The sequence below is a fragment of the Muntiacus reevesi genome, chromosome 7, assembly GCF_963930625.1.
Source record: "Muntiacus reevesi chromosome 7, mMunRee1.1, whole genome shotgun sequence".
In the NCBI taxonomy this organism is placed as follows: Eukaryota; Metazoa; Chordata; class Mammalia; order Artiodactyla; family Cervidae; genus Muntiacus; species Muntiacus reevesi.
Window position 1 is genome coordinate 19,427,885 of NC_089255.1, and position 13,023 is coordinate 19,440,907.

General features: G+C 40.8%; 1 protein-coding gene across 4 annotated transcripts in view; it reads left to right on the top strand.

Moving 5' to 3' along the window:
- The first annotated feature begins 812 nt into the window (after nt 1–812).
- NEO1 (neogenin 1) overlaps nt 813–13,023 on the top strand; it is a 224,345-nt gene continuing 212,134 nt past the window's right edge. For 2 of the 4 annotated variants that reach the window (XM_065941673.1, XM_065941674.1), the window contains exon 1: nt 813–1,114. In XM_065941673.1, the coding sequence (XP_065797745.1) occupies nt 985–1,114 (130 nt within the window). In that variant the 5' untranslated portion in view covers nt 813–984. The remainder of the gene's footprint in view (nt 1,115–13,023) is intronic. The other 2 variants (XM_065941671.1, XM_065941672.1) reach the window with 1 other exon arrangement.

The window sequence follows — 13,023 nt, forward strand, 5'->3', positions numbered from 1 at the left end:
GAAGCTCGCGGCGAGGGCGGCCCGGCCGGGAAGCGGGAGGTCAGCGGCGCCGCGGTGGGCCCCCTCCCACGGGAGCCGCGCCAGGTCCCAGCAAGAGCCGGACGGGATCGCTATTGTTTTTGGCTGGCACATAAATCCCCGCGCCGACCCTCTGCGCACCCAGGTTTCCTCCCGGAGGCCATTTGGTTTCCTCTGAGGCCCTATATAGAGGCCCCGGGCCCAGGCTGAAAGAGGTGCGCACCCGCTCCGGCCTCCCGGACAAGCCCGGGCTCGGAGCGCCTCTCATCCTCTGGTCTCCGCAGCCAGAGGCGTCTGGGGAGGTGAGGCGGGCGGCGAGGAGAGAAGGGGTGTGTTTCTCCCGGGTGCGAGGAGGCCAGGAGGAGGAGGAGGAGGATCCGCTTCTCCGGGGTTTCCCTGACGCCAGCAGCAGCTCTCGGCGCGCGCTCCCCGCGCCCGTCCGCGGCTCCGGGGAGAAGGGGGAGGGGAATGGGCCCGCCGCCGCGGCCGCGAGGCGGCAGCCCGGATTGCAGCGGGGGCGGGCCGCGCGCCGAGCCGAGAGGGTACGGGCGAGGGAGACGCGCGCCTGCGCGTGCGCGGGGGTGCGCGCCCGGGGTCCCCGCCCCCCACCCCCGCCGCCCGCGGTCTCCGCCCCCCTCGCGCTGGTGTGTGTGGAGCCGGAGTCGGCGGCGGGTGGCGGCGCCTGGAACCTAGAGACGGACACCCCCCCCCGCCCCCCAGCCCCGGAATGTACTGACTCCCCCTCTCTGCTCTCCTCCCCTCTCCGCCTCCCTGCAGGAGGGAGGCGCCCCCGAGTCTCCCCTCCCGCGAGAGGGGCCGCGCGGGCCGGGCCGGGTCGGGCTGGAGCAGCGGCGGCGGCCGCCGCGGGAGCCAAGCCTGCAGCGAGGGACCGGCTGAGGCGCGCGGGAGGGAAGGAGGCGAGGGCTCCGCGGTGCTGCCGCCGCCGCTGCCGCTTGCCGGGAAGAGATGGCGGCGGAGCCGGGAGCCTGGCGACTCCTCAGCACCTCCTTCTTCTGGCTCTGCTGCCTGCTGCTGCTCGGGCGCCGGGCGCCAGGCGTCGCGGCCGCCAGGAGCGGCTCCCCGCCGCAGTCCTCAGGTAAGCGGCGGCCGCGGGGCGCCGACCCGGGAGGCTCGGGGTGGGGGCGGGGGCGCGGTACCGGCACCGGCGGCGGCTGCGGTGTTTTTGTTTAGGATCCAGGAGGAAACGTGCAGGAACTTCTCTGTCTCGTCTCGGGTTGCTGAGGAGAAAGGGGATCGCGCAGGGTGGAGAGTGGAGTGGGCAGGCTGGGGCGCCGCCAAGGAGAGGGGCGGCGGTGGGGGCGCATCGGGGGCTCCTGGGTCTAGTTCGGGGCTTTGTACCCGGAGGCAGGTTCACCCTTCGCTTCCCTCCCCTCCCCCAAGGCTCATCCCACTTGTAAGAGTGGGACATTCTTGTGCTCACACAAGCACCAGTAGAGGCCACTACACACCTCATTAAATAAACAATCGTATGGCCAATTCATTAATTTCAGGAAAGGGGGGTTCTTGAACTCCGCATTCCCTGGCCAGGGATTTCCCAGCTGAAGTCCCAGGGAAGCGCTGGTTGATCTCCAGGGACTCCTCTTGTGGGTTTTGTAGCCCCGAGGCTGCGGCAGAGCGAGGGTGTCCGAGGGTCACGACTGACCCCCCCGTAACTGGTGGTGTTGACTTAACGATGAGAGCGCCTCGGAGAACAGCTCCAAGTGATTATATCTGTTAGTGTTTCCGTTATGAAAATACCTCTTTCCTGGGGATTACAACAATATTTACAGCCTGTTATCGGGCTGTTAACCTAGGGAATTGTCTAAGTATCGGCTTTTAAGTACTTGCACGTTGTTTTCAAGTGGCAATGTTTAAATATATTTATCCACAAACGCTATTTTCAGACCTTGTCGATCATAGATTATTGAAATCACCTGCATTCCTGTTTATTTAAGGGGACCAATGAACAAAACGCCAAACCTGCCAGTAAGGACCTTACTGTATAATTGAGGAGCGGGACACACTGAGCAGAAGGGCACGTTAGCATGTAATCTGTTTAAATTGTTTGACCAAGGCGGTGTATCATAAAACTTGACAACTTTCACCTAGTTGCATGAGATCTGAAATTTTTATATTTGAAAGTCATTTTATCAGGCACAGTGGCAGCTTCTATTCAACTAAACTATTACTTATTTTTTCCTGGTTTATATTTAAAATCACACTGCCATGTAACTTGTCTGATAAAAGCTTTCTTTTTTGATTTTCTCAGAGTATATGTAGCACATAGGTTTTACCAGTGTTAAAAAGTTTTAAACCCAAAGTACTATCAAAACAGCTACCTAAACAATAGGTTTTTAGTATTAAGCTTACACTTGTCCATTCAACCTGGAGTACATATGTTGGTCCTGAAATGTAAGTACCTTATCCACCCCTTTCTGTTCTTGTGGATAAGCAAGAAAAATGTAGCTATCATAGAAGACTTATTTAATTTTACATGTAAAATTTTATATATAATTCATCATGTTTGTGGTAGGTAATTGGTGGAGTTTCTGTTTAAAATTTTGTCAGTAATGTTGTAAATAAAGTGCTAGTAATTTTAGATTAATAAAAATAAGTCTCTTAGGAAGTCATGACAACTATTTCACCATTAATTCATTTGATGGACTTTTATTTTGTGCTGATGAGAGGTGCGAAGCATGGCTGAAATGTGCATTTTGCCTTCATGGAGTTTGCAGTCCTGCGTGTGTAGGAAAGACAGCCATTTAAATACTAATTATATAGTAATTAAGTTGTTCTGATAAGCACTACTGAGAAGACTAGGTTTTGAGAAAGCTTAGACTGCAGGGACCTACCCTAGACTGGGTGTCAGCATGTCAGCAGTGAGATCTGAACAGGAGCAGAGGTGAGGAGACGCACAGATAATTAGTGGTATAGTTGGGTCTCAAGCATGAATCTTCTGATTCTCTGCAGAGTGCTTTCCACAATCCATCCAGCCTCACTGCAAAAGGAAAAGGAGTAACTGCAGCTAGGAAGGGTTGGTCAGTTCATTCGCAGGCTGCAAAGACATTAAAGGAATTGAAAAGGGAGTCAGCAGTGACTGAACAAGCTGTTTCAGTAAATCATATGTCTTTTGTCAGTGGCTTAAATTTTTTATTTCCTTTAAGGGGTAGTCTTAGATACCTTTCTGTAGGGAACTATAGCAAATAGGTGGTGGGATATAGAGATACTTGGTAGTAAAAGGAGAACAATAGAGTGTGGGACAGCAGGATAAATGGGGTGTTTTTCCAACATTGAGTGGACATGAGGTGGTAGAGGAAAGAGGGGAGCACTGGTGAGAGAAAATGGTCAGCAGTTGAAGAGGGTTGGAAGTGATTAGCTACATGGTCTTCAGGAAGGAAGGAGAAGCAGATTACTGAAAAGATGTGCAGGGACCAAGAGAAAAAGGACATGACAGAGCCGCTTGTGCAAGTCTTCTCTAATTAGAGTGATAAGGAGTGGTGCACAGGTGGAATTAGGGTGCCAGAATGGAGACTGGTAGGAAAACAATGTGAGAGCTCATTTGAAATCTGAAGTTCGAGTTTCAGGAGACTACATCAGCTGTCTACACTTCCAGTGGCAACTTTTTGTATCCCAGGAGCAGAATTAGTGAGAAGTTTTAATCCAGTATTGATTACTTCTGAGTTACATGAAATGTAGAGATTGTTTTTTAAAGGTTTTATTAAAACAATCAAATATTCAATTTTCTGGTCAAACTGCAGAAGAATATTTGATAAAATGTCATAATGACACTGAGGCTAGCCTTGACCTAGACTTCAGAGGTGTACTATAGAAGCCATGTAGCTATACTTCTCTTTTAAGGTAAGAATCCTCTTGTTAACATCCTGCATAGATGACTATCAGCCTGAATCATTAATTTGATGATGTGATTCATTACCTCACAAGGTAGTCTGTTTCCATTTCAAATAACTTCTGTTAGTTATTTAAACTAACAGAGCGTAAACTTTGCTTTATGCAGTACATTTAACTTTAATTTTCACCCTCCCCATCTTTCTTGAATTTTTTTTTTCTCTTTTCTTGCCTTTTTTTTGGTGTCACCATATCTCTTGATTTATGTTGTACTCCTGTAATCAATTCTTCGTTTCAGGTTTTTCTTTCATCTTCTCATTAAATATTGGTGTCTAAGTTAAACTTTGCTTTATGCAGTACATTTAACTTTGATTTTCACCCTCCCCACCCTTCTTGAATTTTTTTCTCTTCTGTTGCCGTTTTTTGGTGTCACCCTACCTCTTGATTCATCTCATACTCCTGTAATCAGTTCTTCATTTGTTTTCAGGTTTTTCTTTCATCTTCTCATTAAATATTGGTGTCTAAGTTTGATCTTATTCTGTACATTTTACTTGTCTTCAGTTGCTGATTTAAGCTAATGACTCTCCTGGTCCACTCTTCACGTATCACTCTCTAGCTTCACTGAAGAGGTACTGTACATTACACAAGACCAAAGGGAAACTTATCTTTGCTCCTCTTCTCTCATCCCCTCTCTCCAGACAATAACAAATCAATTTCTGGTCGATGACTCTTACACTGATTGATTGATTGCCTGGACTTGTTTTCCTTTGTTACCTGTCTTGGACATCACTGTTCATCACTCAACCAAGTTGAGATTTAGAAGTCACCCTGGACTCTTCCCCTTCCCTCTTTCCCATAGCCAGTCTGTGTGTGCGTGCTCAGTCATGTCTGACTCTTTGCCAGCCCATGCACTGTGGCCCACCAGGCTCCTCTTTTTATGGAATTCTCCAGGCAAGATGGGTTGCTGGAATGGGTTGCCATTTCCTCCTACAGGGGATCTTCCCAACCCGGGGACTGAACACTCGTCTCCTGCATCTCTTGCATTGGCAGGTGAATTCTTTACCACTGCACCCCTGGGAAGCAACCCCAACTATAGCCAATAGTTCTTACCACTGTGCCCCTGGGAAGCAACCCCAACTATAGCCAATAGTTCTTGATTTTTACCTCCTAGGTATTTCTTGAATCATCACCACCTCACCGAGAGTAACAACAGTGGCTCTGTGATTAATCTCTTTATCTCCACAGTTAGCCTCTAGAAATCTGTCCTGCCCAAATGAGCTTTCTTATATATTTTTATGAGCATGCCACTCTGCTACTTATAATCTCATAGTAGTGTTCCATAGCTTGCATGTTAGAGTATAAACTTCTTGGCATGGAAATGGGGAGGCATTTGTGTCTTTCACCACAGGCTCCCGCACTCCCAGTTTAAAGCCTCATTTCTTCTCACGTGTACCCGGTGGTCCACCTCTCCAGGTTAACTTCAGGTCTCCAGGCTGTTATTCATGCTCTTCTTTCTTCCTGGTGATGCCACTTCCCATCTTATCTGCTTTTGAAACTCATACTCATCTGTTGAGTGAATTTTTCACTACTCGCCTGCGCCCCCAAAGAGATGTAGAGTCATCACTCTTTGTGTCCCCATAGCTCTTCGAGTCCTTTTCATGTCGTGTTACTTCTTTCTTATCTTCTCTACTAGTCTGAACCTCTTGAGGGTTTGGATTTTTCTTAGCTGGTGTAAAACAAGCATCTGGCACAAAACTGATTACCATTAATTGTTTGTTTATTGAATACTGAATCTCTTTTATTTTTAACTCCTGGGCCTTATCACACATATCTGATTCCTTTAGATGATGGTCCTTCACATGTCTGATGACAAAAATTTTGTGTGTGTATGTGTTGCTTTCTCTTTCTTCTTTTTCTGGATATGCTGCAGTTTTAGTATTTAGTAGCTTTGTCATCTTTGGAAAGATCAGTGATCATACCAATTGATCTGTAAACAGAGACTAATGCCCTGCTTTGCCTGTGTAATAGAATGAAGTATAAAAGAGTTCGTAGATTTGCAGGGTGAATGCTCAAAGGAGATTAGAAATGTGACTGCTTTTAGTAAACCATATGAAAATTAATATGTGAATGGTGAAAAAAGACTTACCACATAGAGGCTGAGGGTATGAACAAGACTTATGGTTCTACAGGTTTGCCTTGTGGCTCAGCTAGTAAAGAATCTGCCCACAATTCGGGAGACCTGGGTTCGATCCCTGGGTTGGGAATATCCCCTGGAGAAGGGAAAGGCTATCCACTCCAGTATTCTGGCCTGGAGAATTCCCACTATACAGTCCGTGGGTTCGTAAAGAGTCGGACATGACGCGGCGACTTTCACTTGGAGAAGGAAATGGCACCCCACTCCAGTATTCTTGCCTGGAGAATCCCATGGACGGAGGAGCCTGGTGGGCTACAGTCCGTGGGGTCTCAAAGAGTCGGACACGACTGAGCGACTTCGCTCAAGTGGTTCTACACATTGCCATGTGTCTGTTGGGGGCTATAGGCAAGCAAGAATAATACCTTGTTTATCTGAGTTGTCAGAAGAATGCAATGTCTTGATAAAATTGCTGATAAACTTATAGGTACAGTGTCTGTGTAGAAAGAATGGTTTTAATGTTTTTTATGAACTTAAAAATGTAGTATAATTCTATTAAATTTTTTAGAAGTGTATTTTTTTCCCACCATTAATCATTGTTGGTTTCTTTATTACTTCTTGCTAATATAAAATATAGGGATAATATTAAACTCGTTATGTGGAAGCTCTATTTATCTATTTAGTAGTCTTTCTTGCCAAACCCTTCACTTTTTTACTGACTTTTGTGTGATTGGGAGATGTTTACCAGGCAGTTGGTGGTGTTTTGGTTTCTGGGTAAAATTGCATCAACAATAAGAAAGCAGTCAGGGGAAATGACTATAGTTAAGATCATATTGATCAGAGAGCTAATGAGGTGAGAAAAAAATCTTATGTTTATGACTTTTTCAAAATTGACTTTTGTCATGGGACACAAGCAGTGAAAGATGATATTAAAATATAGCCCCAATTTTGGGATTTGTTCAGAATCAAATGAGTTTTTGACTAAAAACTTTTGGAGATAGAGACAAAAATTTTCATATAGACCCCCTGGTGTAATTTTGGTATTTTTCTTTCTAGTCACTGTCTATATGGCACATAATTTTTATGTTGTAATCATGGTATATGGACAACGTTTTATGTACATTATGCCATTTTTCTTTGTTGCCACACTATCTTTAAATCATCAATTAAAATTTTAAAATATGCTTAAATACATGTTTGTTTGAAGGAAAAGAAAAGGTACCTAAAGTAAATCTTCCACCAACAAATTCCTTTTTTTAACCCATAAATAACCACTTCTAATACTTTTCCTTCTGTATTTATATATGTGTATCGTTTTATTTTTTGCACATAAGCAAGATCATACTACTTACTGTTTTTCCAGTTTGTTTTTGGTTAACAGTGTTTTGGTGACCTTTTCATGCCACTACCTACAGATTTTCCTATAATATTTAAAATGTCTGTATAATATTCCAGTGAATCAATGCAGTATTAATAGTGGCCAATAAAAGTACTATCTATTGAGTACTCACTGAGCTGTAAGTGCTCTGCCACGCTCTGATACATGTGTTAAATCCAGTGTACAACCCTGTGAGGAAGACTGTAGTATCTCCCCATTCTACAGGTGAGGTAACTGAGTCTGAAATATTAAGTGAATTGTCATAGGCCTCACAGCTTTCATGTGGAAAAGTTGGCATTCAGATCCAGTTCTTTACAGATCCAAAGACTGTGCTCTTTAGTATACTGCTTACTGCTGCTAATGATGTGCATACTGCTGCATAATGCTCCTTATATGGATGTTGATGATGTTTTCAATATTTTGCTCTAATAGAAAATGCTGTAATGAACATATAGTCTTTCCCTTTATATTTTGGATTCCCTTGTATGGGATTATTGGTGAAAAGATAATTTTTGTGTATATGTGGGAATCAGGGTTCCATTAATTTTAAAAGAGTAATGCGATCATTAAGAATAATATCATTGACCTGTACTTTTATGATTCTTCAAGATATTTTCATCTTTAATTGTGAACTTAAGGCCAGTATTTTAAAATGCAGGTCCAATAGCTTCTCTGTTTCAACTTGAAACTGAAGAGATTAATTAATTACTTAATTAATAAGTAATTTCAAAGGTCACTTCTATCTCCAAGTTTCTATAACTCTGAAGTCTGTAAAATTAAGTGGTAGGTTTATCTCAGCTAAATGACCTCTATTCTGTTCGTGTTTGAACACTGATCATTTCTGTCCTTTGATTCAAGGATTACCTTTTGTCATTCTTGAAAGCCCAACTTACTGTACATCTTTTTTCCCCCCTAATGTGAAGTTGGATATGACTGGGAGAATCTTTTAAGTTGCCTGTTAATGGTCATATATGATTTTACTTCATGTGTGTAAAGATAGCTCTAGGGCTGATTTCAAGAAATAAACTTTCAGTGTTAAGCAATTGTAACATGTTTTAAGTTGCAGTATTACTTGAAATGTTAGATAATTTTAGGCTTATAAGGGATGTAAACTAAACTGGCAAGGTTACTCATCTAGCTGAAATGAGTAGATTTTAATTCTCCCTTTGACTTGTTTATGTGAAGAAAGGGGAGAGAGAGAGGTAGTGATTTTGTATGTCTTATTTCACTAAAATCAGTACTTGAGTTCTTCTTTTTAAGGAGTTAGCAGTTGGACAGTTTTAGATTTGCATTATGTCTTTGCTTTTCCTATTAAAAAGAATCATGAGAAATAACCTCTTTTTGAAAAAAAATTTTTTTGAAGTATAGTTGATTTACAATGCTGTGTTTTTAAAAAGTGATTCATTTATATATATATATTCTTTTTCATATTATTTTCCATTATAGTTTATTATAGGATATTAAATACAATTCCCTGTGCTATACAGTAAAACCTGTTTATCTGTTTTATGTATAGTAGCTTGTTAATCCCCAACTCCTAATTTATCCTTCCCCATCCCCTTACCCCTTTAATAACAACCATAGTTTGTTTTCTATGTCTGTGAGTCTGTTTCTGTTCTGTAAATAGTTTCATTTGTGTCATATTTAAATTCTGCATGTAAGTGATATATATATGCTATTTGTCTTTCTGATTGACTTCACTTAGTCTGATAATCTCTAGGTCCGTCCATGTTGTTGCAGATGGCATTAAAAAAAACTTCCCTTAAACTTGTTTTATGGCAAGAATTTTTCAATTTAATTTTGTAGTCAGTTGGATAGTTGTTGTGTAGCCAAAACTAAAAATCGAGGTAGTTTTGACTAGTTGCAAACATGTTATCTTGGAGGTATAATTATGCCAAAGCCATGCACTGTGGAGTTACTAAGATTCATTGGACATGTTTTCTATCCTTAGGAAACCTTGGTCTAATAGCAGAGATAATAACTTAATTTGAAGAGAGAAGGTATAATTACTGCTGTAGGTGGAAAAAACAAATTCTGGAATTATTGTGTTACTATTAATCAAAATAATAGTACTGCTTTTCTCATAGTTTTGGTTCTATGTGTTTAGAGTAGTCCCAACCTAGTTTTAACAAGTCAGTAGACTAGAACTCTCAAAGGGAGTTATTTTTCATTTCCTCTGAGTGAAATGATTACTGGAATGTTTGAATATATGAGAATGCTAATAATGGAAGCATCTAGGGGTACAGCTACTTCCATGTCTTCGGGAAATCCGGAGATTGATTGTACAGGTTTTCAGGATTTATTTATTACTGGTCAGTAATAGCCAATAAAACTTACAGAGGAGCCCTGAGCAGAGTGAATTTTTAAAATGATAACCGCACGGAAACTGAATACAGAATATTTGCTTTTCAGCTGCAGAGTGAGTAAAAAAAATTACCAAGATATATCCTTATATTAAGGTCTAATTAAGATAATAACATTATCATATACAAATTCAGGGAATAGAATAACAAATTACAAGTTTTATTTATAATTTTTTATTCATAGCATGACTTTTAATGTAAAAACTAAAATTTGAGGATCTTTTTGGTTAATTCTTGAAAGCTTTTGGTTTGAAGGGTGTTGTTGTTTCAAAGTTACACAATGTTGTATATCCAGGAGGTTGTGTGTATCTTGTGGCAATTAGTGAAGTGAAAGTGAAAGTTGCTCAGTTGTGTCTGACTTAATTCTCTAGGCCAGAATACTGGAGTGGGTAGCCTTTCCCTTCTCCAGGAGATGTTCCCAACCCAGAGACCGAACCCAGGTCTCCTGTACTGCGGGTGGATTTGTTACCAGCTGAGCCACAAGGGAAGCCCCCTTTATTAATAACACCCCAACTACATAAAAGTCAACTGTCTTGAACCCTCACCTCCAAAACACAACTGAAGACTAGAGGATGAAAGAAATAATCAAAGTCTGTATATCAAAGTAAATACGTTTCTCAGAGTCCCCGAAGTCTTTGTTTAGAGCCTGTTTATCTTTAATTCACATGTAGTTCTAACAGACTCTGTTATCTGATTTCTGAGTCCATAGTTGATCAGAACTGGTTGGAAGACTTATTTTGGAAATGACCTTTAACAATAGCAATTAGTCACCTTTGTAATGAAGAAGATGTAAAATAAGTATAAGAACACAAAGATCTTCTCTTAAACAGAAGTGGTTGTCTCAGCCAGATTGAGGAGCTTCTTTTCCTTTCCATCACTGCTAATGGATATTTCCTGCCCTTGGCCATTTCTTTTGCCCCTCCTTCTATAGATACAGTCACTGTCTGGGAAGAGATATCTTCTCTCAGAATTCTCTGGAGTCCCATCTCATCTCAGAGTATTAGTGTGAGTCCAGGTCGGCCCTTGAGGTGGGAGAAAAGGAAATGTGAATAGAAAGGAAGGTGAGGTGACAGGGCAGGGTTCCCTCTCTGCTAGTCCCTGCCCCTCAAGCCGTAGAATTTCTCTATTAGCAGCATTTTAAACCCTGATGGCTCAAATATTTACATGAATTTAAATTTGGGGAGTGACATTAATTGTTGATGTGATTTTAAGAAAATAAAAAATATTTTAAAAATTTCAAACAATATCTCATTCCCTAGAGATAATCACTTTTAATAGCTATGGACTTTCTGTTTTATGTATACAATTAAATCTTTAAAATATATAATATATACATATACAAGTGGGATTGTGCTGTGTATTTTATTTTCCAACTTGTTTTGGGACATCTTTCCATTGTGAGTACATATAATTTATCACAGCTATTTTGATAGCCACATGGTATTTTATAGATGCTATCATAATTTATTTAACCAATTGTATTTAATGTTCTCAAATTATTTATTGTAATCATATGCAGTGAACCCACTTTAACAAACAAATGTCTTTGTGCACATGTTCGAAAATACTATAGAATAAGTTTGTAAATGTTGGAATTGTAGGATAAAACTGTGTGTGTGAAAATTTTTTCTAGTTATTTCCAAGTTGTTCTTCAAAACACTGATTTTTCTCTATCAACAGCCTATTTATCCACACACTTGCCAAAATACTATTTTCAGACCTCAGGCTTTGTCAGTCAGATAAATGAATAAAGTATATCTCTTTAAATTTTATATTTTAAAATTATTAATGGAGTTGAGCACCTTTCAGATTTTTATTAATGGTTTATATTATTTCTGAGAATTGTCTGTCTTTTGTTCATATTCCTTTATCCTTTCTCAAATTGATGGTTCATTTATAAATATAAATTAGATAATATACTTAAGAATAGGAACAATGTAAAACTTACAACTGTCAAAACTCCCATGGCTACTTATGGTTTTTCACAAAATGAGAAGCACACAGAGTCGTTGAGTCAGTCTACTTACCTGACTTCTGCTAATCACTGCTGATATTTGCTTGCTATGGATTCATAAACTTTCAAATGGTTCTGTTTTGAAGGAAAAAAAAATCTTAATCATTGGTTTGAGTGAAAAATTGGAGCTGAAAGATGATATTACCTCTTTTAAGACAGGATGACTAATTTTAGCTTAGAATAAGTTCAGTTAATCAAATACTTGAAGGCTGGTTTGTCTCAAGTTACCAAGGTGCTTTAAAGTGGAAAATGGATAAAGGATGCAACAGGAAAGACAAGTTTAAGGGACAGGATCTGATTTCCATTTTTGAATACCCTGAGACTGAGATGCCAGCATAACGTCTCTGTAAAGATATTACAGAATTGGGAGGTCTGGCTAGAAATGTAGGGTCAAGAATTGTCTGATGGAGATGATACTTCAAGCCATGGTGGTGGTGTTTTAGTTGCTAAGTGGTGTCCAACTCTTGTGACCTCATGTACTGTATAGCCTGCCAGGCTCCTCTCTCCATAGGATTCTCCAGGCAAGAATACTGGAGTGGGCTGCCACTTCCTTCTCCTGGGGATCTTCCTGACTCAGGGATCAAACCTGGGTCTCCTGCAGGCAGGTTCTTTACCTACTGAACTACAAAGACTTGATCATTTCCCTGAGGGAGGAAGAAGAAAACCTAGGGCAAAGACTTTGTTGGGTGTCCAAAGGAAGGAAGTAATACTGTGTCTGCAGAAAAAGGTAAGTACCTAGAATCAGAGCTATGCAAAATGATAAAATTCATTTAGTTCCTGGATATCTTATTTAGAAACATTTGTGTGAATAAATGGGATAGTGATAAAGTAATCTTTGTTATTTTCCCTTACCTCTATATGTATGTTGTGGCCCTAGGTTAGAGTGCTAGGCAGGGAGAGGGGAGGCTTACAAAGACAATTCTGAGCAATTCTTTACTATAAATAACATATGTAATAACTTACCACTCTACTGAACTGAGGTAGGCAGTACATGAGTTGTGTGTTCATGCTTAGAACAGAACCTGGTTTATCTTAATCACTCATTAAACATAAACTCTTGTTTTTTTATTATTTTATAAACTGGATGGAAAGGCTAGCTAAAGATACATGAAAATTAGATAAAATTTATATAATTTGGCTTATATTATCTGATGACAATGTATTACTAGATTGTTAAATGAGTGAATTTATGTAGGGAAGGATAAGAATTTGTTTAGTTTGGAGTATCTGGTTAATAAGTTTCTTGGAGGAAGTGAGACTTGAGCTGGTTTTG